The 24,245-nt window shown below is 27.7% G+C and overlaps 2 protein-coding genes across 2 annotated transcripts; both read right to left on the bottom strand.

Moving 5' to 3' along the window:
* Nucleotides 1-248: 248 nt before the first annotated feature.
* Nucleotides 249-8,733, bottom strand: LOC145242945 (protocadherin beta-2-like). Its single transcript, XM_080106054.1, has 4 exons — nt 8,513-8,733; nt 3,946-6,346; nt 1,918-2,041; nt 249-1,079 (listed from the first exon to the last, which is right to left on the bottom strand). The coding sequence occupies exons 2-4, from the start codon at nt 6,331-6,333 to the stop codon at nt 928-930; spliced, it is 2,664 nt and encodes an 887-aa protein (XP_079962180.1). The 5' UTR covers nt 6,334-6,346; nt 8,513-8,733; the 3' UTR covers nt 249-927.
* Nucleotides 8,734-9,130: 397 nt separating this feature from the next.
* Nucleotides 9,131-23,976, bottom strand: LOC145242947 (protocadherin beta-15-like). Its single transcript, XM_080106056.1, has 4 exons — nt 23,220-23,976; nt 12,393-14,794; nt 10,862-10,985; nt 9,131-10,463 (listed from the first exon to the last, which is right to left on the bottom strand). Exons 2-4 carry the CDS (start codon nt 14,778-14,780, stop codon nt 10,312-10,314), a joined length of 2,664 nt encoding a protein of 887 aa, XP_079962182.1. The 5' UTR covers nt 14,781-14,794; nt 23,220-23,976; the 3' UTR covers nt 9,131-10,311.
* Nucleotides 23,977-24,245: the final 269 nt, after the last annotated feature.

The raw sequence follows: 24,245 nt of genomic DNA, 5'->3' as shown, positions 1-24,245 counted from the left end.
CAAATAATCAGAGAATTATTGACTAATTTCATATCACACATTTTCTATTTACAAGCAAAACATGATTTTCTTAGGTAAATATTAAAGATTTTTAATTGAATAAACTTTTTTAGAAATTAAATTGTAAAGAACATTTTTTTCATATATTCAAATTTTGCTCTTATAATCCAACATTTAAAAAATAAAGATATTCAATTTTGCAAATAGAGTACAATGTTGTTGATGTGTGCATATCTTGTATTATTGCATTTTTTTCTTTTGTTTTAAATCTTGGAATTTTATTCAAAATATCTATTGGATTTTTTGTCCAAAGTTTGTTGGCATTTTCCAGAAGAGTTTTTGAATTTAGAGGTATGGGAAAATAGGTCAAATGACTGATTCTATTGATTGTGTCATTGAAATAAATAAAATTGCGTCTCTAGAAATAATGATCTTAATATTGTATATAAACCTTATTGCTAAAATACACATGAGCTTGTAAAACTAATTATGTTTCATTCATTATTATTTCATTTTAATAATTCTATTTATGCTCATCACTACACAGGTGAGCGCATTAAAATCTTAGATTATTCTTGATCAATTCTCCACTTAAAAGTTTAGTAGTCAAGTATATTTAAAAAAATTTTATTATGTAAACATTAAAACATTATTTATTAAATCTTTTATGAACATTATAATGATTCCATCAAATGTATAATGTTATTGTTGCTTAATTTGAATAAACTGCTTATGATACTTTTCTAATAAATGTTACTTCAAAGAAGATCATTCAAGACAAGTTTGCTAAAGTAAGCCTAATTTTATTAGCTATTTTAAATATCTAAATTCATTTATTTTGTTTTATTACAATAAAATTGAACTCTGGACATGATGAAATATTATGTAGTAAATGTGTGTATGTATTGTTTGATAGAAGGAAAGAAATTAGTTCTTTTGTGGTACTGGAGGCAAAGGTCTTGTGTTTGAAGTCTGTTCATTGTTCATTTCTATAAGATTTCTTGATTGTGGATAAGGAGCAGAAATATCACTTTTGTTTACATGTCCTGATTGAACTGATGATTTCCTGGAAGACAAATCTGAAAAATAAAATAAGTGTTATAAATCAGTCATAAGAATTTTATGAACAGATTTGAGAAAATTTCACTTTATGTTTTGTTCTTAGACTTATTTTCCTCATATTTTAATTTTATTAATATTCTGTATCCTATGCATAAATATATGAATTCAAGCATAAGGTTTTGGATATTGAAGTAAATAAAATGCTACTGTATTAAATATATAATTTTCCTGCTCTTCTTTATATTGGCCACTAAAATCTGGGGAACATATTTGATTCCTTTGTTAATTTTTGTGTGTTTATATATATATATATATATATATATATATATACAAAATTAAATGTTTCAATTTCAACAGTATTTCTCATGGTTAATGGTGGCCAAATGGATTAGGTCCTTGCTAATAAAGCTTCTGTCATTGCTTCTGTCATTGGGTTCAAATCTATCTACTGGTGTTAATCATGACAACCTGCACTGATGATTCCCGAAAGAATGAAACACTAGTGTCCGTAGGTATTTAATAATTATTATAATAAGTAATTATGTCAGCCCTTTTAAGAAACTCGTTTCTTATTATTGAGCACTTTCAGTCTAAATAAAAGTTGGTCAATTTAGCTCTAATGCGCAGATCATCATATAATGATTAGTTCACTCTGACAGATGTTAAAACATTTAAAAAAATAAATGTTTAAATTTTAACAGTATTTCTCGTGGTTAATGGTGGCCGAATTGATTACGTCCTTGCTAATGAAGCCAGAGATGGTGTCTGTCACCGTATAGACAGATAAAGAAAAAAGAACAAAATTTAGCCATGTAGAAACAGATCATTTTTCTAACTTCATCCTTGTTAAGTTACCTGCTCTTTGTTGCTCATTTGGTACATTCTCTTCCCTCCAATTCAGGTCTGCTTCTGATTGGGAAGGTACAGCAGATCTCCAAGTGAAGTAATCTGGTGGGATCGATATATTTTGTGTATACATCTGTTAAAAAAGAGACAACAACCAAAAATACAGCAACAAAGTTGTAAAACATATATAGACATGAAGTAATGCTCACTAAATATCAACAACTAAATTTTCCCAAAAGGAGAAAATATATCAAATATCAGCAACTGTTATTTTTTTAGCACTGGGTAAAAATTATGGTCAGAGTTTTTTTTTTTTTTTTTTTTTTTTTTTTGTATATCTGTTGTTACTGAATACATAATTTCAGATCAACATATTTTTTTTAATGGGGATATTGTAAATGTTGGTTGAATATATCATTGTCAGAATATTCTCACAAGTGTGTAAGTGATACAAATAATTCATTCAAATTTGAGCATTAATGTTGTTTAGAATGTGTGTGCTAATTAAAACTACTGTGTTGAGTATGGATTTGTTATTAATTTGAAGGTTGAGTCTAGCTACAAATATCATTTCCTTAATTCTAAACTTGCCAACATTTCTTTCAGTAGCCTCGATATTTTGTCTTTATTTATATTCTTACATTTAAATAAGCATTTTCTAAAAGTGGGTGCTTGTGCATTGAGATGTTATTTAATGCAGTCGTAGAGTGCTCTGAATGCACTAGATGTAGAAGTCTTTGTACTTGTCACATCCTATCGGGTATATTGCATATGTATGCTGGCATATACTGATGGTCATGGTAAAGCATGTAGGTAGTGTGCTGGTGCTGCTGTTTATGGGTTGTTTTTTCTTTCTTTAAAATATTTTGTCCAATACTTGCTTTTTGATAAGTTAACCAATGCACAAAGAATGACTAGATATATAATTAGCATATTCTAGGTTTTCACTAGAAAGTTATACTTGATGTCTCACATAATGTATGATTAAATATACTTTTGATAATTTGCTTACTAAATTTTTGTTTTATTTGTAAAATTGTTGAAGAACTATTTGATAAAAATTAAAAATATCATGCATACTAATATAAAAAAAAAGAACCAAAACAACAATAGTAACTTTTTATTAATAATGGCAGCAAAAATTGAGAGGAATAAATTGTTTAAAAATTTCATAAAGTTTTAATATCATTCGTCAAGATCTCTTAATGTGAAAATTAATCCATTAAAATGTTTTGCATGTGGATTTTTTAAAAAGTGTCATCATTTTGCTTAGAATTGGCAGGTCCCCCTTACCTCAAGAAAATTTTTTGACAAATATCCCATGTGCTTTAACACAATGTCAGTAATATTAATATTTTTTTTTAATGAAATTTGTGGATAAAATTGTATTAATGCAAATTATTTAACAAAAAAGTTGTATTTTGATTTGTTGCAAATCTTTGGTTCATTTTTAGTAGAGATGTTCTTTTTTTGTCAAACAGACTTAGGGTTAATGGTAGGTTTAAGGAATAAAATTGTATTATTACAGAATATTTGGCAAAGAATTTCATATATTCTTTGATTTATGCAATTTTTTGTTCTCATTTTTATTGGAAATTGTTGCTTATGCTTTTAAAATATTAATAGAATTTAAATTTTATTAAATGTTATCTTTATTCCATTAATGAAACATGTATTTAGTGATATAGACACATCTTTTACCATAAAAATATATTTTAAAATAGCATAGTAAAATTATAATTATTTTTTTCCAATAAATATAAGATTATTTTTTTCTTGTAAAAATCTTAATTAAAGTGTTTGCTTCATTATATGATATCCATGATAATTTTTTATTATAGTTTCTTTTAATCTAATTGATTTCTGTTTTCAAAGATTTTGTTGTTCTTTTCCAGATTATTTTGTAGCAATCTATTAAAAAATCTTCGTGTTGACAATCCTTAGAAATATTAATCTCCATTTCAGAGAAATATTTTCTTAAAATTTTATAAACATTGGATGATTCCATGATAAACAAGAAACATTAACATTCCTTACCTGTGATGAAACATCACTTGGAGGCTGTGTGTTCTGTGGAAATCTATCTGCAGGAGTTAATTTCCTTCTTGATGTTGTCATAGGATTATTTGTAGATGATGCTTGATTTATTTGCAAATGTTGAGCAGGATGAGGCCAAGTGTTTCCTGGGTAAGAAGGAGCAATGAGTTGTCTCTGTTCACCAACATATCTATTGGAAGGATCAAGTGCTTGGGCATAGGCCACATTTGACTGACCATTACATCGAATGATGCAGATTGATAATGAAGCTGTAATGAAGACAGCTATTGTGACTGCTATGACTGTAATAATAATGACGAGATTAAGATGCACCTTCTCTTCAGTGTGAAGCTGAACAACATTTAACATTTCTGATGTGTTGTTGCTGATAGTGAGTGTTAAAAAGAGAGTAGTTGTTGCTGATAGAACTGGCCTACCACTATCCTTGACAAGAATGTCAAGCTGATAGGAGCCAGCATTTTGTTGACTGAGTTGTCTATTGAAAGCTAAGAAACCAGTGTACTGGTTGATGGTGAACATCTGTTTGTCATTGCCTCTGATTATTTGATATTTTAGAAATGCATTCTCTTGACTATCACTGTCGGCTGCCTTTATCTGTGTGATGTTCTTGTTTCTGGCATCAGGGTAATATGTGACATGTAGATTGTAAGGTTTAACACTGGGAAATGTAAAATATGGAGCATTATCATTTTTATCAGTGACCTCAACAATCACATTGATTGTGTTATTGAGAGATGGTGTTCCATTGTCTTTCACAAACACCTTGAAGTGATAAGTATGTTGAAACTCATGATCAAGAGACATAATTGCTGATAGTAATCCATTTGTGGTTATTTTGAAAGGTAAGAAGTGTTTGTTGTTATTGGTGATGAGAGAATATGTGAGTTTTCCTCCATCTCCCAAGTCTGGATCAGTGGCATTGATGTAGCCAAGAGTAATTCTTGAGTTTTGATTCTCATCAATGAAGAATTTAAATGTGTCTTTTGTAAATTGTGGCCTTACATCATTGATGTCCATCACTTGAATGGAGAATTTGCTGTTACTATGAAGAGGAGGAGAGCCTTTATCTTGACAACTGATCACAACATCATGGTGCTCTTCTTTCTCTCTGTCAAGAGGATTTTTCAGTGTCACTTCATATTTCTTTGTACCTAAATTCTGAAGCTGAAATGTATCATGATGAAGATGACAAGTGACATCTCCATTTTGTCCTTCATCATTGTCTATTACTTTCACATAAGCAATAAAAATACTAACTTTAGCATTTTCTAATATTTCAACTGTATTTCCATTTATTGAAGATGGAAGATTTATATCAATGATTGGTGCAGCATTTTCATGTCTTATCACATTAATAATAACTATTGTAATTGAACTCAATGGTGGATTTCCTCCATCTTCAGCTTTTATGTATAGTTTCTTTAATATTTCTTTTGAATTCAATTTTTTCTGCAAGAAAAGTTGACCAGTTGTTTTTATTAAGTCAAAAAAAGGTTTTATCTTTTCAGATGTTTGATGACTCCAATGATATGAAATTCTTCCATTCATTCCTGAATCTAAATCAGTTGCCGATAAAATAGCAATTGGTGTACTTTTACTTTCTACATTCTTTATTGAAATGTTGTATACTTTCTTTGAAAATATGGGTATATTATCATTCACATCAATAACTGAAATATGAACATTTAGTATGTTTTGTTTTGAAGGAGTGCCTGAATCTTTTGCTATAACTTGGACAACATAAGAATCTTTTGTTTCTCGATCCAGTCTTTCTTCCAATTTTATCCAGGTCATTGATGTTCCTTCAACTCCTGGAGTAATAAATAATGTAAATGGTTCATTTGTATGTTTCTTAAGGTCATACTTAATCTTGGAATTTTGTATTCCTATGTCTTTGTCAAATGCATTTGGAATTAATATTTTTACACCTTTAGAATCTTTTTCAGAAAATTCAATGTTTACTTGTTTTTCAGGAAACTCAGGTTGGTGATCGTTGATATCTTTTATGATGACTTTTATCTCTAAAATCCTCATTGAAGAACCTCTTTTACGAACAGCAACATCAATAAATTGAAAACATTGTTCATTATGTATACACATTGCTTCTGCATCCAATGTGATTGTTGCGTAAAGTTTTCCCGTTTTCTTGGACACTCTGAAATATTGGGAACTATCATCTTTCCCTTGTAGTTGACTGAATGTGATGAGTTTCTTGTCTTGGTAGGACATGTTCTCCATTATCTTTGAGTCTGCAGAAATATCTCCAATGTAGGTACCTGGGCTTTTCCCTTCTTCCACAGTATATGTAAGGTCTACACTGAGACAAGTTGGTAATACACAGAGGAGTATATGTATAATTTCAACCATGACTGAGTTTATCCTGTAAGAAATATTTTATGAAAAGATTATTAAAGAAATCCAAGAAAATGCAATTTTAATAGTAATTATAAGCTTCAATTATTCAACAGTCAAAGTAAAATCTTTTGTACCCATTTTTCTCTCAATATTATTATAGTCCTAATCATATAATATTAATATAAAACCCTATTTTTAATTGGTTAGAAAACTTGTAAATTTGGTAGGGTTAAAAAGGAGCTGTTTTTTATTTATTTTCTCCAGGAGACATACTTTGCTTGTGTTATGTTGATTAATCGGACTATTATTCTCATCTTGAATGTTATTAGCATAACGTTTCAGTCGCTGCAACCTGCGATCTTCTTCGGGTGTTGAGAACATACTCCTTTTCCTACTAAGTAAAAGGAGGGTTTCCTAAGCATTACAAGAATTCAAACCGTTTGTTTGACGGTGGGTCTGTAGATCATAAAGAAGGTTCAATCCATAGGAGACCTTTAAAAAATATCTTAGTGATCCCTGATGATTGAACCTTCTTTATGATCTATGGACCCACCCCCAAACAAATGGTTTGAATTCTTGTAATGCAGAGGAAACCTTCTTTTTCCTTAGTAAGAAAAGAAGCATGTTCTCAACACCTGAAGAATGTTGCAGGTTGCAGCGACCGAAACATTGTGCTAATAACACCCAAGATGAGAAGAATAGTCCGATTAATCAATATAACACAAGCTTTCACATCTCATCTAAAAAATTCAGAATTGCATAATTTTTATTTTCTAATTTTCTATAGAAAATAAATAGTAATTAATGCAAAACATTTACACAAATAAAAATAATTTTTAAATTGCACTTAGTTCACTCACTTTAAAATAGCACATAACAATTTCAAGTAAGTTTATCCAATAAAAATAAACATTTGTTATGAAGTCTGAAAGAGAATTATATATTCAATTATGAAACATTTTATGAAAGTTTTATTTAATTTTATTTACAAAACTTAGTGTAAATCTTTGAGAGATATGGTCTTAATATTTAAATATCTTTATGAACTCTTCTATATTTATATAACAGTAAAATAAGTAATGAGCAGTCAAAATTCTTATATTTAATTAATATAAAAAGAAGGTGGGGGTACTTTCACACCAATAAATATTTCTTGTAATTTTCTAATACAAATAAAATCAATATAAAATATATTCTTTCATTACAATTAATTAAATCAATAAATAATCAAATAAAATCAATAAATAATCAATTAAGTAAATTCCAAATATCTCATTTAAAATCTCATGATTCCTTTATTTTGGAGAAATATTTAAAAATTGAAAATAGTGCTTTGTGTTGGATATAAAAAAGTGCACATTGTTAACTTATCTAAAAATAACTTTATTTTATTTATTAAAAATATTATAAAGATTTAAAGAGTTAAAATATTTTCGATTCTTATCCAAAGATTTAAAATTCTGATAAACTATTAATGTTTCTAAAATGAATTAAACTAACATTAGAGATTTTATTCGACATAATATCTTTATTAAGCATCTTTAATATAGTATTTAGAAATTTAGTATATATATGTTTAAAATACCTCAACAAGATTTAACTACTATTAAAAATCCTTCAAAATATGTAAATATATATTTTAAATTAGTTTATTTAAATTTTTAATAACCGACCATGTAAAATAGTCAAGCTGAAGAAAGAATTTTAAAATAACAAAAACAAACAGAAGCAATAAATTATTTTTTGTTTAATTTAAATATTCATTCAAAAATATGCAAGTAAATCAAAATAAATTTATTTCTAAATTTTATAATTTTTATATCAAGCAAATCAAAAAGATATTTTGTTTTATAATGAAGGCAGCCATTATGTAAAATAAAATGACTGGAATATATATTTATGTAATGGTATCTGTATCAAAAGAAAAAAGGAAAGATATAGAAGTTATTCACTCTGATAATGATATTTTTGTGCCCTTTGAAAAATATATTTAAATGAAACATTTTATGAAAAAGAAAACTTTTGGTATCAAAATTTTTTTCTAAAACTTATTTTTCATACAAGATTTAGTGAAATTCACCATGTTTTTTGAAAGAGAGTAAATGTCAATTTCGAAAGAAAGTCTTAGAAGGTATGCCTTTTTTTTGTTTGCTGAAGGAAATAAAGAAACTAGAAAAAACGTTACTCTTACCTTTCTTGGAATTTCCAGTATGTTTACTATTGAGAGATATATTGTCCAATATTGATTCACTCAACATAAAATCAAATAAGTAAGATAAAATTTCTTAGTGGAAATGTGTATATGAATGTAATAAAGTTATAGTAGTAGTCCTAAGAAGTATGTAATGTGTGTAATGAATTCAATCGAGGAATGGGGGAGATAAAGTAAAATGTTCAGAATACCACTACCCCACCCATATTCATATTTACATTAGGTTTGTATTGAAATTTATTTTTCTTTATTTATCTATAAAATTCTTTTGAAATTTATTATTTATTCTTTTCACAATAGATGACAGTATAGAAGTGTGTTATTTTAATTTATATTATATATTTTATATTTTGTACACTTGTTCCCAGAATGCAATATCCTTCTGAGCATGCTATTCTTCCTTTATATTCTTCTTTCTATCTTTGTTTATTTACATTCTTCTTTCTGTTGTTGTCTCTTTAGATTGTCCCCTATCATTCCTGGAATAACATGATTGTTAAATTATTTTTTCATTTTTTTTTAAACATTTAACTTTATGAACATTCTGCTATTATTTGTTAGGAATCATTCAGGTCTTTGAATTCTAACACTAAAATATTTTTTTTTTATATTGAATACATATTGTTAACAAACTCAAAGGAATCTGAATTTTCACAAATGGTTTCCAAACCTCTTTTAAACATTTGGCATAAAACTAAATATAGCCCACATTATGATCCTTTATGTATAGCAGATATGTTCCAAAATTCTTAATAATCAGTTAATTAGTTTAGGAGTGAATCCTGAACATATCAATATATAATCACAAACACATACCCAAGCAGACATTTAAAACTGTGTGTGCATATATTGTCTAACATTTAAAGGTAGTTATTAATTGCCATTTCATATCACACATTTTCTATTTATATACATTTGTATTTGATACATAATTTTCTTATTTTAGTATTTTAACATTTAAATAAGTAAAATTAGATTCGTTTTTATGAAGTAAATTGTAAAGAATATTTTTTAATTTGTTATCAATAGTTCACATATATAAAATATAAATATTTTATTTTGGCCAATAGTTATGCTTGCTAAATTTGATGTTCTAGTGTGCATGTTTTTGTGGAATAGCATGTGTTTTGTTTTAATTGTAACATTGTTTGTATAAAATGTATAATGGTTATTAATCTTATTTTAGAACTCTTGTCTTTACTTCTATACAATTTTTTTTATCTAGGTATTTCATAGAAATATGCATATTTTCTTAAAATAACTGATTTCATACATATATTATTGACTCTTTTAGCATTGTATATAAAACATCTTTAGTAGTAAAGTAGATAGGAAAGATTATATTTTTTGATTCATTCTGTCTGCATTTGCTGGATAATCTTGTTTGTACTTCTGAAGGCTTTAAAATCTTGAGTCATGTTTGATAAACGCTCCATTTAAAACTTTTAAAAGTGATTTACATTTTATCTTGAACATCCTCATTATATAGACTGGAAGAAATTGTTGATTCTTTTAATCTTTTATTAGCATGTTTAGTTCCACTTCAATTTTAACAATACTCTTCTGTCGATATTTTTACAATACACATTTACTAAAATAAACCAGATTTTAGGATTATTTAAAAAATGTCTACTTATCAACATTCATTCATTTTTATGTTAATGTTGCAATAAAATGTACATTAGAATTATTTTGCCAGTGGATATCTACACTAGGGAAGTATGATGTAGTAAACGTGTGTATGTATTGTTTGACATGAAAGTTTGTTTTTGTCATTATTAGATTTTTTGTGGTACTGGAGGCAAAGGTCTTGTATTTGAAGTCTGTTCATTGTTCATTTCTATAAGATTCCTTGATTGTGGATAAGGAGCAGAAATATCACTTTTGTTTACATGTCCTGATTGAACTGATGATTTTCTGGAAGACAAGTCTGAAAAATAAAATTAATTACAACTTATTTTATGAAAAATTTCAAAACATCTATTTTCATTTTTACATTTATTTTACATTATATACATTTAGCTTACAATTTTTACTCTACCCATAAATATATGAATATAAACATAAGGTTTTGATTGACCAAGTAAAATAATACTTATATATGACATATCATTTAACTGCATACTACCATTGCATTAACTCAAATCTGAAAGGAATGACACATGCACACATACATATTGCTTTTTAATATGAAATAAATTATAAAAGGACATGCAAAATAGATACTATGTACAAAGTTATATTTTTGAAATAAAAAATAATTGTTGAGAAGACTCATTTATAAGATCTGATTTTTTTTCCATAGTTTAATTTTATCCTCATATTTACCTGTTCTTTGTTGATTATTTTGTGAATTCTCTTCCCTCCAGCTCAAGTCTGTTTCTGATTGGAAAGGTACTGCAGATCTCCAGGTGAAATAATCTGGTGGAATTGATACATTTTGTGTATACATCTGCTCAAAGAGACAAGAGGCAAGAACCAAAAAGTTCAATCACAAATATATTTAAATATGTAGATATAAAGTAATGCTTAATAAAATACAATATTTAAAACCTTCCACAACAAAATAACTCAAATATCCATAATTTAAAAGAATAAAATAACTTTGCATTTAAAATTTACTAAAAAGCCTCATACCAACCAAAAAAACTATATTATTATGTAGCCCAACAAAACATAGAATAGAAATTTAAAACTATATTATTGCTTAAAAACTCTACCATATATATATATATATATATATATATATATATATATATATATATATATATATATATATATATATATATATATATACACACACACACACATACATATATATCTGATATTGATTATTATGTTTTTCAGTTATCAAAACTCTTGTATTCTTACTGGGAATATTGACTCTAATTTCAGAGAAAATAATTCCTTGAAACGCTTGTTGTATACAGATGCTTTAAAACATCCCAAAAGCATATTTGTTATTATTTATAATCAGATTGATCTTCTTATATTCATTGCACAAGAGTGCCATCACAGTTCTTTTGATGCTTATAATGGTTGGTAATAAACTGAGAATTTTAAACTGATGTTTGGAAAGGGTATATTGTCAGTACACGAGAATGCATTGAGTATGTACTTAGTCTTCATGAGCCAGTGATAGAATTTTAATTTTCATGTAGTTCCAATCACTTTGATAAACATGTTTCTCACTCATTAGGTCATGTATAGCAGTAGTGATATAAGAAATATTGTAAGTTAGAATTATTAATTTCAAAGATTTAGCAAACACTAATATTGAAAATTGTTTATCAGAAATCCTTTAGCCTAAGTAGAATAGCAAATCTCTGCATATTAATCCTATATGCGTTTATGTTATCATTTAATAATGAATCTAAGATGTTTTAATTAATTTTTTTAAAGTAATAAAATGTTTAAAGCTCAACAGTTATATGATCTTACTTTTGGAAAGCTTTGAAGGCAAGTATTTTTTATGCATGCCAAAAGATACTACCCTTGCAGATATCACTATTGATTTTTATTCTAAAGCAACAATAAAAATAATAAGCATACAACAAAGCTACAAAAATATGTATATAATTTTGATTCATAGAAAATAATACCCTGAAAATACATACATACAACTAAAGAACAGCATATTTGTAAATCATATTTTATTTACAGTAAATAAATAGTTTCTGATTGAAAAATCAAATTTACAAAAAAAAAAAATTCTAATTGTAAGCATCAAAAGAAAACATCTTGTTTAAAAATCACACTTTGGATTTTTAACTTCTGTATTGTCTTAGAAAAATGTGTTTTTAATATAAAAATATTTTGGTAAATATTCATTAAACACAAAAAATAAAGATCTACTTACTTGTGGTGGAACATCATTTGGTAGGTGGCTTTTCTGTGGTAGCATATCTGCAGAATTTAGCTGCTTTCTTGATGTTATCATGGGAATATTTGTAGATGGTGTTTGGTTTATTGGTAAAGGCTGAGCAGGATGAGGCCAAGTATTTCCTGAGTAAGAAGGTGCAATAAGTTGTCTCTGTTCACCAACATATCTATTGGAAGGATCAAGTGCTTGGGCATAGGCCACATTTGACTGACCATTACATCGAATGATGCAGATTGATAATGAAGCTGTAATGAAGACAGCTATTGTGACTGCTATGACTGTAATAATAATGACGAGATTAAGATGCACCTTCTCTTCAGTGTGAAGCTGAACAACATTTAACATTTCTGATGTGTTGTTGCTGATAGTGAGTGTTAAAAAGAGAGTAGTTGTTGCTGATAGAACTGGCCTACCACTATCCTTGACAAGAATGTCAAGCTGATAGGAGCCAGCATTTTGTTGGCTGAGTTGTCTATTGAAAGCTAAGAAACCAGTGTACTGGTTGATGGTGAATATCTGTTTGTCATTGCCTCTGATTATTTGATATTTTAGAAATGCATTCTCTTGACTATCACTGTCGGCTGCCTTTATCTGTGTGATGTTCTTGTTTCTGGCATCAGGGTAATATGTGACATGTAGATTGTAAGGTTTAACACTGGGAAATGTAAAATATGGAGCATTATCATTTTTATCAGTGACCTCAACAATCACATTGATTGTGTTATTGAGAGATGGTGTTCCATTGTCTTTCACAAACACCTTGAAGTGATAAGTATGTTGAAACTCATGATCAAGAGACATAATTGCTGATAGTAATCCATTTGTGGTTATTTTGAAAGGTAAGAAGTGTTTGTTGTTATTGGTGATGAGAGAATATGTGAGTTTTCCTCCATCTCCCAAGTCTGGATCAGTGGCATTGATGTAGCCAAGAGTAATTCTTGAGTTTTGATTCTCATCAATGAAAAATTTAAATGTGTCTTTTGTAAATTGTGGCCTTACATCATTGATGTCCATCACTTGAATGGAGAATTTGCTGTTACTATGAAGAGGAGGAGAGCCTTTATCTTGACAACTGATCACAACATCATGGTGCTCTTCTTTCTCTCTGTTAAGAGGATTTTTCAGTGTCACTTCATATTTCTTTGTACCTAAATTCTGAAGCTGAAATTTATCATGATGAAGATGACAAGTGACATCTCCATTTTGTCCTTCATCATTGTCTATTACTTTCACATAAGCAATAAAACTTCCAGATTTAGCATTTTCTAAAATCTCCATAGAATTTTTATTTGATGAAGATGGAAAATTTATATGAATTACTGGCACAGTGTTCTCATGACTGCGTACATTTACATAAACTATTGCTAGTGAACTTAATGGTGAACTGCCTCCATCTTTTGCTTTTATGTACAATTTGTGTATCATATCTTCTGAGTCTATTTTTTTAGTCAAGAAAATCTGTCCAGTGGTTTCAACCAATTCAAAGAAAATTTTTATTTTTTCAGATGTTTGATAACTCCAGTGATATGTAACTCTTCCATTTTCTCCTGAATCCAAATCTGTTGCTGATAAAATAGTAATTGGTGTAACTTTACTTTCTTTATTTTTTATTGAAATATTATACGTCTTTTTTGAAAATGCTGGAAAGTTATCATTAACATCATTGATTGAAATGTGAACATTTAAAGCATTTTGTTTTGGAGGGCTTCCTTCATCCATAGCTACAACTTGTACAATATAAGAATCTTTGATTTCTCTATCCAATCTTTCTATTAGTTTTATTCCTAGTTGTGATGTTCCTTCAACTTCAGGTGCAACAAACAATGAAAATGGATCGTTCTTATGCTTTTTAAGTTTATAAGAAATCTTTGAATTTAAAGACCCAACATCTTTATCAATTGCATTTGGTATTATAATTTTGGTTCCTATAGCAACATCCTCAGAAAATGCAATGTTAATTTTTTTGTTTGGAAATTCTGGTTTATGGTCATTGATATCTTTTATGCTAACCTTTATTTCTAAAATCCTTATTGAAGAAGTTCCTTTACGAACAGCAACATCAATGAGTTGAAAACATTGTTCATTACGTTTACACATTGCTTCTGCATCCAATGTGATTGTTGCATAGAGTTTGCCTGTTTTTTTGGACACTCTGAAATATTGGGAACTATCAATATTCCCTTGTAGTTGACTGAATGTGATGAGTTTCTTGTCTTGGTAGGACATGTTCTCCATTATCTTAGAATCTGCAGAAATGTCTCCGATGTAGGTTCCTGGAGTTTTTCCTTCCTCCACTGTATATGTGAGGTCTATCCCAATACAAATAGGTATGATGCATAGGAGAATATATGTAACTTCTAGCATTGTTTGCTCCTAATCTGAAGAAATAGATACATTTTATTTTATATACAAATATTTAAATATTTAACATTTTCATATATTCTGCAAAAAAAGATCATGTCTCATCTTTAACAATCTTGAATGACAATTTTCATTTATTTTGATCATTTGAATTGTAGAATTGTTCTTTGCATTAATTTTTGTCATTCAATTATTCATATTTGAATTTTTAAAAATATTAAAAAAATCTTTTCTTCATTAAATCTTTGCATAATCTTTAAAATAAAATCATTAGTATTTGAAAAAAAATAATGCATAAAAATTTATGAATATATGAAATTCTCTTTTGATTGTTTTTACTACTTAATTTTTTGTAAAAAATGGCTACAATATCATTTGTAATCACATGTTTATTAATACCAAGATTTTCTAGAGTAGGAAAAGTTAATATAACTTTGAACATTAGAGGGTTTTCAATATGATCATGATTATTTTCATTCTTTAATGATAAAAACTTTTATTGTTTAGGAATAATTATCCTATCATTGTTTAATTTTATAAAATAAGCTAAGCTAGTTAATTTGACTTGTTTAATTTTGTAAAAATGCCGATCTACAATAGTAAATTGGACTAGTAGGATGGATAAATTGGACTTGTCCGGATGGATAAATAATATAAAATACGGAGAGATAGATCAGTTTTCTATGTAAGTTTAATACAAAATGATTTTTTATGTGAAATTTAGATTAAACATTTGTAAACAGAATTTTATAGTTATAAACCAATTGAAACATGCAAGTTGAAATGAACATTTTATGTCAAATTTACAGAGAAGACTTAACCCATCTGTTAAAAATTAAAAAAATTATTTATTTTGTTATAATTTGAAAATGGGATCTTTAATTGCTAATATTGCAAATGAAATACAGTAAAAAAAATAGAGTTTAGGAAATGCATAACATATTGAATTTGGAAATAAGAGGATTGGATAATATTAACTCCAGGAAATTTTTTATAGCAAACTGACATAGCAAACTTAATCTCTTGCTACAAATTGAAAAAAGTAATTTATTAAAAAAGAAAAAATAGATTCTGATATTAAGGAAATGTGTTATTGAAGCCTGAGAATCGAAAAAATAAAATCAGTAATACACGTTAGAGAGGAGGATAAACATAGTAGGCATCTTTTGTTGTACTTAATTGAATTAGCATGTTACTATTATTTTGTAAATACTTTAAATACTTTTCAAAACTTTCTTTAATTACTCGAGAATGCACTTACAAAACTTTCAAAACAATATACTCAAATTAAAAAAAAGTTTGCTTCTATATCACATTTCTTAAATTAAATTTATCAGAAAATGTTTTCCAATATTTATTTTAAGCAATCACAAAAAAGCAAGGTTAAAATGTATAATGGTAAAAATAAAAAATAAAACTTTTTTTTAAAGATAATTAAGTTTATGACTTAAAGTCTTTAATATTCAAAATTAAAGATGTAAAACTATTTTTGGGTGATTATATATTCAGGGATTAGCTTTTAGATTGAACATTGACCGATATCACAATGTTAGTTCTAAATTTTTATTTGTTCCTGTAACCCATCCCTAGGGTATGGTGATATTGGTATAAGTTTTAGGTTTGGATTTTATGAGAAAATCAAATAAAGGAAACAGACTTTTTTTAGTCGTCTATTATTATACTAAAGCTGAGTTAATCAATGTTTGTTTCCTTAAGATCTTTTTCTATATATTTTAATCATACAAAATACATGTTAAAATATTCTTCAGTTTTGAGATTGAGTTGTGTTTGAAAAATTTCCATTTTTAAGTGTTCGAATTAACCATAATTTGCCATTAACTTACCAAGTGACACATTTCTGATTCAGTTTCTGTCTATCACTCATCCTCTCTCATTGTATGTTGTCTAACCCTAACCTTCCCCACTCATCTTTTATATGGTGTCTATCACTTATTTTCATTACTCTTTGTTTATTAACAGTTAAAGCTAATAAATAAGCTATAAAACTGAGATTTGAATAATTCATTATGAACAACAGGAAAAAAACAGCAGGAGTAATAGTACATGAAATTGAATTGGAACATAATAGAGTGAAATTTAGCAAGAATAATTTTTCTATCGATGCAGATTTTTCTAAGGATGTAATCATCACTCATGTATTATTTAAAAATTTTCTTTCAAACTTTTCTTATCATCACATGAAGATTAACACCAGTATTTCATGATCTATCAGAATATTCTCACAGAGGAATGTAAATAAATACTAAAAAAAGTAAAGTTTTCTATTTTTTGAGCTCAAATGATTTATTCATATTTTAAGCTTGATATTGACTCATATTCATCTCAGCTATTATGATTATTGGATTAAAAAAAAGCTATTATGATTATTGGATTAAAAAAAAAGACCAAAGCTATTAAGAGTGGTTGGAATGATACGAAAAATATTATACAGTAATCTTACCATTTAAAGAAGGAACATTAGTTTTTAAAAGACTTCATTTTATATTTATCTTTATTTGATGATAAATTTGAGGGAGGTGATTGCAGAATATGAGGCAAACTATTTAATATCTTTTTCACTTTGATAATTATATACTTCATTAGAGTTACTTCCCTTGCACCTGTTTCATGTACAATTGAAATTCAGTTGAATATAGGTAAATTTAAAAAAACATGATCGTTCAAATAATATAATAGTTAATTTTTATATTAACAGACAGCTATTTCACCATATCACAGCTCTTCATTGTCACTAGAAATAAATAGGTGTTTCGATTGTCATTTGAAATTAAAATAGATTTTCAGCAAGTGTCATACCAGCTGAGACACCAACCACATAAAACAAATGTATAGTTGCTTATATATATATGCAATAACTAGACTACCTGATATATATATGGTAAAGTTATATTTAGGTGACAAAACTTTGTTTCAACATGTGGAGTAGAAAACTAATATGGAACTTTTTAATATTTTTTCAGTAACTTATGTGCTCTCACTGATGTTGATTTTTTTTTTTTTTTTTTTGAATATACTCATATATTTTAGATTTGATTATTAAAATTTATTATATGATTTTGATTCTTGAAAATATTCAAAAATTAAACTGAAGAAAAATTTAATTTAGTGAATTCAGTGAATCTTACTTAAATTTGATCCAGTTTAATGACTGGATCAAATTTAATGCAAATCTGATAAATTTTAAAATCGGATATTGTGCACATATGCTCCTAAAACTCATTTAAAATACTTCCAATAAACTGAAATCTTGAGAATATTTATTCATGTATGGATAAAATTTAATAAAAATCAGAGGTATTTCGATTCTCATGAAGGGCTTCCAGTCTGTTTTCATCCTTTTTGCATAAACCTATGTTATGCATAGCAACAATGTTCCAAATTCATAATAATTGGAGTGAATCATGTTCATACAAATATATAAACAGATACACATACTTAACTTTGTGTGTCTGAGTTCATTCCCTATAGACTCGGCAATGGCTGGACTGATTTTTATGAAATTTCACACAAATGTCCTTTATGTGCCTGGCAGTGTTCTTACATAGATTTTGTATCGGAATGTCTTCGTTAAAACATTAATAATTGAAAAAATTTGATGAAAAAAAGAACAGGCAATTTTGACTAAAATTAACACCTTGTACAGCCTCACATCACAAGTGCATTTGAAAAGTTCTATTATCACACAAGTAGAAAGGCCTGGCATATAAAAATCATCAGTTGATTCTTTGATATGACAGGGATGCGTTCAAAATGAATGTTTCCGTTTAAAACATAATTGAACCATGATTCTTCACTTTTGCATTTTAAAGTTTGATTCAAGTCATCACCATACAAGCAGAAAGATCAGGCATACAAAACTAACAGTGATATAACAGAGACATGTTCAGAATTAATGTTTCTGTTTAGAGCATAACTGAAACATAATACTGGACTTTTGCATTTTAAACTTTAATTCAAACCCTTATATATAAAAATAATTTTTTATGAAATCAACAGTATATTCTCTACAGTGCAATGTAGACTATAATGTGTAGTAGACTAAGTCACTTCAGGGAGGTATGTGAAGCTTCCTTCTGGTGTACTGAGATGTGTCCTGACTAGCAATCAATCAATTTGATTGAAAAATGAGCAATTTCACTGATATCAATGACAAGAAAAACATGGAAGTATGAAATATTTGTTGCTTATCATTCAATCCTGGAATCTCGGGCAACGTTTGGTCTTACTGCTAGTATATATATATATATATATATATATATATATATATATATTTGGGAAAACTGGTAATTAGTAAAAACCTGAAGAGAGTGCTCAATACTATTGCAGAGCAAATATGTGTTTTATTTTTTTATTACTGTTTTATCTGTTTGGTTACATATGTTTCGAATGTTGGACCGTGTTTACGATCTAACAGTCTCATCAGACCTTACAGAAATGGTTGGTTAGTATTAGGAAGAATTGTTTTTAGGAGGAATACAGAAAAAAAAAAAAAAGAGGGGTTTGGGGTAGGAGATAATAGAGGGGGAAGGCGGGTAATGACAATATTTCAGTTTTGAAGTTTAAAGTATATTAGGTTGTATTGTGTGTGTGGGAGTAGCAGATTCAGGTAGGCTTGGGTGGAGATATGTGGATATAGGGAAGGGGAGGGGGAGAGAGGATGGTAAAGAGAAAAGAAAAAAGAGAGGGGGTAATGAGAGGAGGAGGAGGTGAAAGAGTTTCAATTTTTGGGTTTTAAAATTTTGACTACTTTTTTTTCCTGTTCGATAAGGTATATTAATTAGGTGAGAGGGAAAGAGAGAGGGAGAGAGATAGATGGGAGGAGAGGGAGAGGGAAGAGGGTTAGTACGGCTGTCATTTTTGGCAGTTACAGAGTTAAGTGGGTGGTCGTTGTTCATTTCATAGTGGGTTGTTTTTAAACAGTTAAGAATTAATACAGACGTCGACGCACGCACGCACGCATAAGAACGTATAATACATATACATACATATTACAGACCAGTGTGTAGACACATAGGCACATACATATAAAAACAATGCCTATGCAGATGTACATGGGTCTACATGCAGACATATACACACATACATGCAACTCTCATACACATATATATACTCGCATATATATACAGATATAAGTACATGCTCACACATACATAAACATATACACACCCATTTGAGTACATATACGTGGATATACAAATCTTCAGTAAGAAGTAGATGCATACATACACATACACAGACATATACATACAAGTACACACATACGCACGGACCCATGCACACGTTTACATAATTACCTAAAAATATATATTTATATAATATAATTATGTAGACCCATATAGGTACATATATACATATATATATATATATATATATATATATATATATATATATATATATATATATATATATATATACACACACATATGCATATACACACACATATACATATCCACACATGCACATATATACATACACATATCGGCATGCATACATCTATGCCTAGTAAATAAAGTAAAGTTAGGATAAATTAATAATAATAAATAAATAAGTAAGTGAGTACATGGTTTAATTTAGTTAAGTTATTTTAGTTAATACTGCGGGGGTTATATAATATATATAAGCATATACAAGTATACACATTCATAAAAATACAAACATATATACATATACACAGAGATGCGTGTATTTATGCTGAGTAAGTAAGGTAAAGTTAGGGTAGATAAATGAATGAATAGATAAAGGATAACTAAATAAGTGGGTGTAGATAATGAAAGGTTGGGTGGACATGTTAAAGTTATGTTCGAAATGCATGTTGTTGATTTAATTTTTAGGGGTCTGTATTGATTTGCTTTGCTTATTGGATGGGGATTATTTTATAGTTTCTATGAAAAAAAATATGGGGGGGGTTAAATGGGGTATAAAGGTTTAAAAATTATTAGGTTCATATGCATAGAGGGGGGGCTCCTAACATGTTGCCTTGGGCAGTGGCCATGCTTAACTTTATTTTCAGTGTGAAGTGTGTTGTGGGTATAGGGATACAGACACATATATGTATATAAATCCAGGCATAGCTACATCTGTACATATATGCTCACTCATGCACATATACATAGACACACATATACATATAGTCACAAAGGCCTGCAGATGCATGCATACAGATACACTTGTATAGAGATATAGACACACAAATATATATCCATGCATACATATGACCCATGAATACACATAATCATGTCCGCGTATATAGAGAAATAAACATAAACACAAACGGGGATACATGCATAGGTCCAATCATGCCCGCACATACACATACATGTGAAGATATATGCATGCACATAGGCAAGTAAGTAGGTGTGTTAAATATAGTAGTGTTTCCGGCATACTCACAAAAGTACATATATATATACATACGTACAGATATCCATACAAGTTGCCAAGTATGTACATTCATATAAATGTGGGGAGTTTTAGTCGTAATTGATAAGTGGGTTGGGGGTAGTAGGATTCATGGGTAGATGAATGTGTAATTGGGTAGGGTAATATAGGATATAGGGAGAGTTGAGTAAGGGGGGGTTTGGTTGTGTTGATGTTACAGTAGTTGGATGTCTGTGGTAGATGGGTGTATTGTGTGTATTATTATTCAGCGATTCTAAAGAGGATGTTGTCTAGGGGATGTTTCAGAAAAGTGTATAATTGCTAAGGAGGTGGGATTTGTAGTGCCGGCAATTTATGGTTGTTTCATGTTTTTTATTTAGTAATTTGTCTCTATCTTTAAAACTGAATATAAGTTTTTCGTTCAAGCAGAGGAAGCATGGGGAGTCTAAAGATTTACATACGTTAGATTTTTTAAGAATTTCCCACGTGATGGTTGGTGTAAGGTTATTTTGGATTAGATCTAGATATTGGGAGGTTAGTGAGGTTTTGTTAGGGTGGTTGGGGTTTGTAAAGGAGCATTTATGTACTCTAAACCTATCTTTAAAGGAGGTGCCTGCCAGGCCAATATAGTATTTTTTGTCGTTTGAGTTTTCTTCAGGTTCAATTGTATATATATATATATATATATATATGTATATATATCTCTATATATATATCTATATATGTATATATATATGTATATATATATATATATGCATATATATATATATGTATATGTATATATATATGTATATGTATATATATATATATATGTATATATATATATGTATATATATATATATATATGTATATATATGTATATGTATATATATATATATGTATATATATATATATATGTATATATATATATATATATATGTATATGTATATATATATATGTATATATATGTATATATATATATGTATATATATATATGTATATATATATATGTATATATATATATATATATATATGTATATATATATGTATATATATATATATATATATATATGTATATATATATGTATATATATATATATATATATATATATGTATATGTATATATATATGTATATGTATATGTATATATATATATATATATATATATGTATATATATATATATATGTATATATATATATATATATATATATATATATAAATTTAAATTCTGCATTTATACTATGTAGAAACAATTACATTTGGCCTATTGGGGTCTATCAATTTGAAATATAATAAAAACAATTATAAAATGACAGAATTTTTGCAAAATTAAAAATAAGTATTTAATTATTAAATTGTAAGTAAATTTATTTGTTGAAAATTTTATCAATTATCTCAGTTTATTTGCTCGTTTACAATACAAAACTATATTCATTGTTATTGAATAAACATAATTTTGTGAAAATTTTGCAATTAATTTAACTGAAATTTGAGATTTGATATTTTACTAAGCATAATGTCATCACAAAATTTCTTTGATATATTACTTAAAATTTGCTATAAGATCTCTAAAAATCACATTGAAGAAAGAATTAAAAAAAAAAAACAGAATCAAAACTAAAAATTTTGATTAAAAATGTTAAAATAAATATTTAACTCTAAAAAAATAAATTTATTTCACATTATAGTTATACTAATCGAAAAAAAATATTTGTATTGTAATGAAGATTGCCATTATGCAAAATAAAATGGCTGACATATGTAGATTTATCTAATGGTGTCTTATTTGTGCATGGAAAGAATGAGGAAATATTTTTATAAAATTTGTTTGCTGTCAAGTTTATTTAATTTGTTCTTTGAAAAGTTTATGAAACAAATGACATTTTATAAAAAAATCTTTTAATATTAAAATCTTATTTACAAATTTATTTGTTTATAAAGGATTTAACAAAATCCATTACAATGTCTTAAAGAAGAAATGTGTCAGATTTGACAAAAAATCTTACAAGATGTGTTTTTTTTCTGAAGGAAACAAATAAATTAGAAAAAATATTATTCTTACCTTAAATTTCCAATAGATTTATTGTTTATAATGTATTGTTCAGCTCTAATTCAATCAATATGAATTCCAACAAATAAGATACAACTTCAAAATGATCATGTTTATGAAGGTGACAAAGTAGTAGTAATCCTAAGATGTTTGTAGTATGTGTAATGGCTACATTCACTAGAGGAAGGAGGATGTTAAAGTTTTATACAGAATATTCATAATGCAACTACCCATCCTATATTTACAATCTGTACTAAGATTTATTTGTTTTTAATTTATCAACTCAATGGTTTTAAAAATTATTTTTAATTTCCTGAATAACAGATGACACTTTTTTTTATGTTTATTATAATTTTCATACTTTGTGCTTTGTTCCCAGAATGCTAGATTCTTTTAGGCATGTTATTCCTCCTTTTTGATCTAGATTCTTCTCTCTATCTTTGCTTCTGTTTATTCTTTGAAAAAAAAAAATGTGAAAAATAATTACGAACTTATGTCTATATCTTTTACGTTGTTGAATATTTAAAGTAATATGTATTTTAGTATGACCAATTTATAATCATCCATGCCTTTGTAACATTAAAAAAAAGTTATGTGCGTGCACACACACGCACACATACACACACACACACACACACACACACACATTTATGAAATTCCATGTTTTATATAAACTGACTATTATCATGTGTTAGAATTTTATCAACTCTTTAGTTTTACTTTCTGGTATAGAAATATGAAGACAATGTATATCTTCTGGTAGAATAACTAATTTTAAAGAGCATATTAGTTTCTATAGTATATATATATATATATATATATATATATATATATATATATATATATATGATACGAAAAGAAACTGGAATCTTAAGGAGATATCAATCATACCAGTTATCATAGGTGCCACAGGGCATATGAAGAAGAACCTGAAGTCCTACCTAACTAATATTCCTGGTGAACAAAGTGCAAAAGAGATCCAGACAATTGCACTTAAGGGAACAGTGAGGATACTAAAAAGAGCTCTCGGTTCGTTTC

This window comes from Euprymna scolopes, chromosome 21 (genome assembly GCF_053919585.1).
Source record: "Euprymna scolopes isolate OS-2025 chromosome 21, ASM5391958v1, whole genome shotgun sequence".
Taxonomy (NCBI): domain Eukaryota; kingdom Metazoa; phylum Mollusca; class Cephalopoda; order Sepiida; family Sepiolidae; genus Euprymna; species Euprymna scolopes.
Note: the sequence above shows the minus strand (reverse complement) of the source record. Positions and strands in the feature narration are given on the sequence as shown.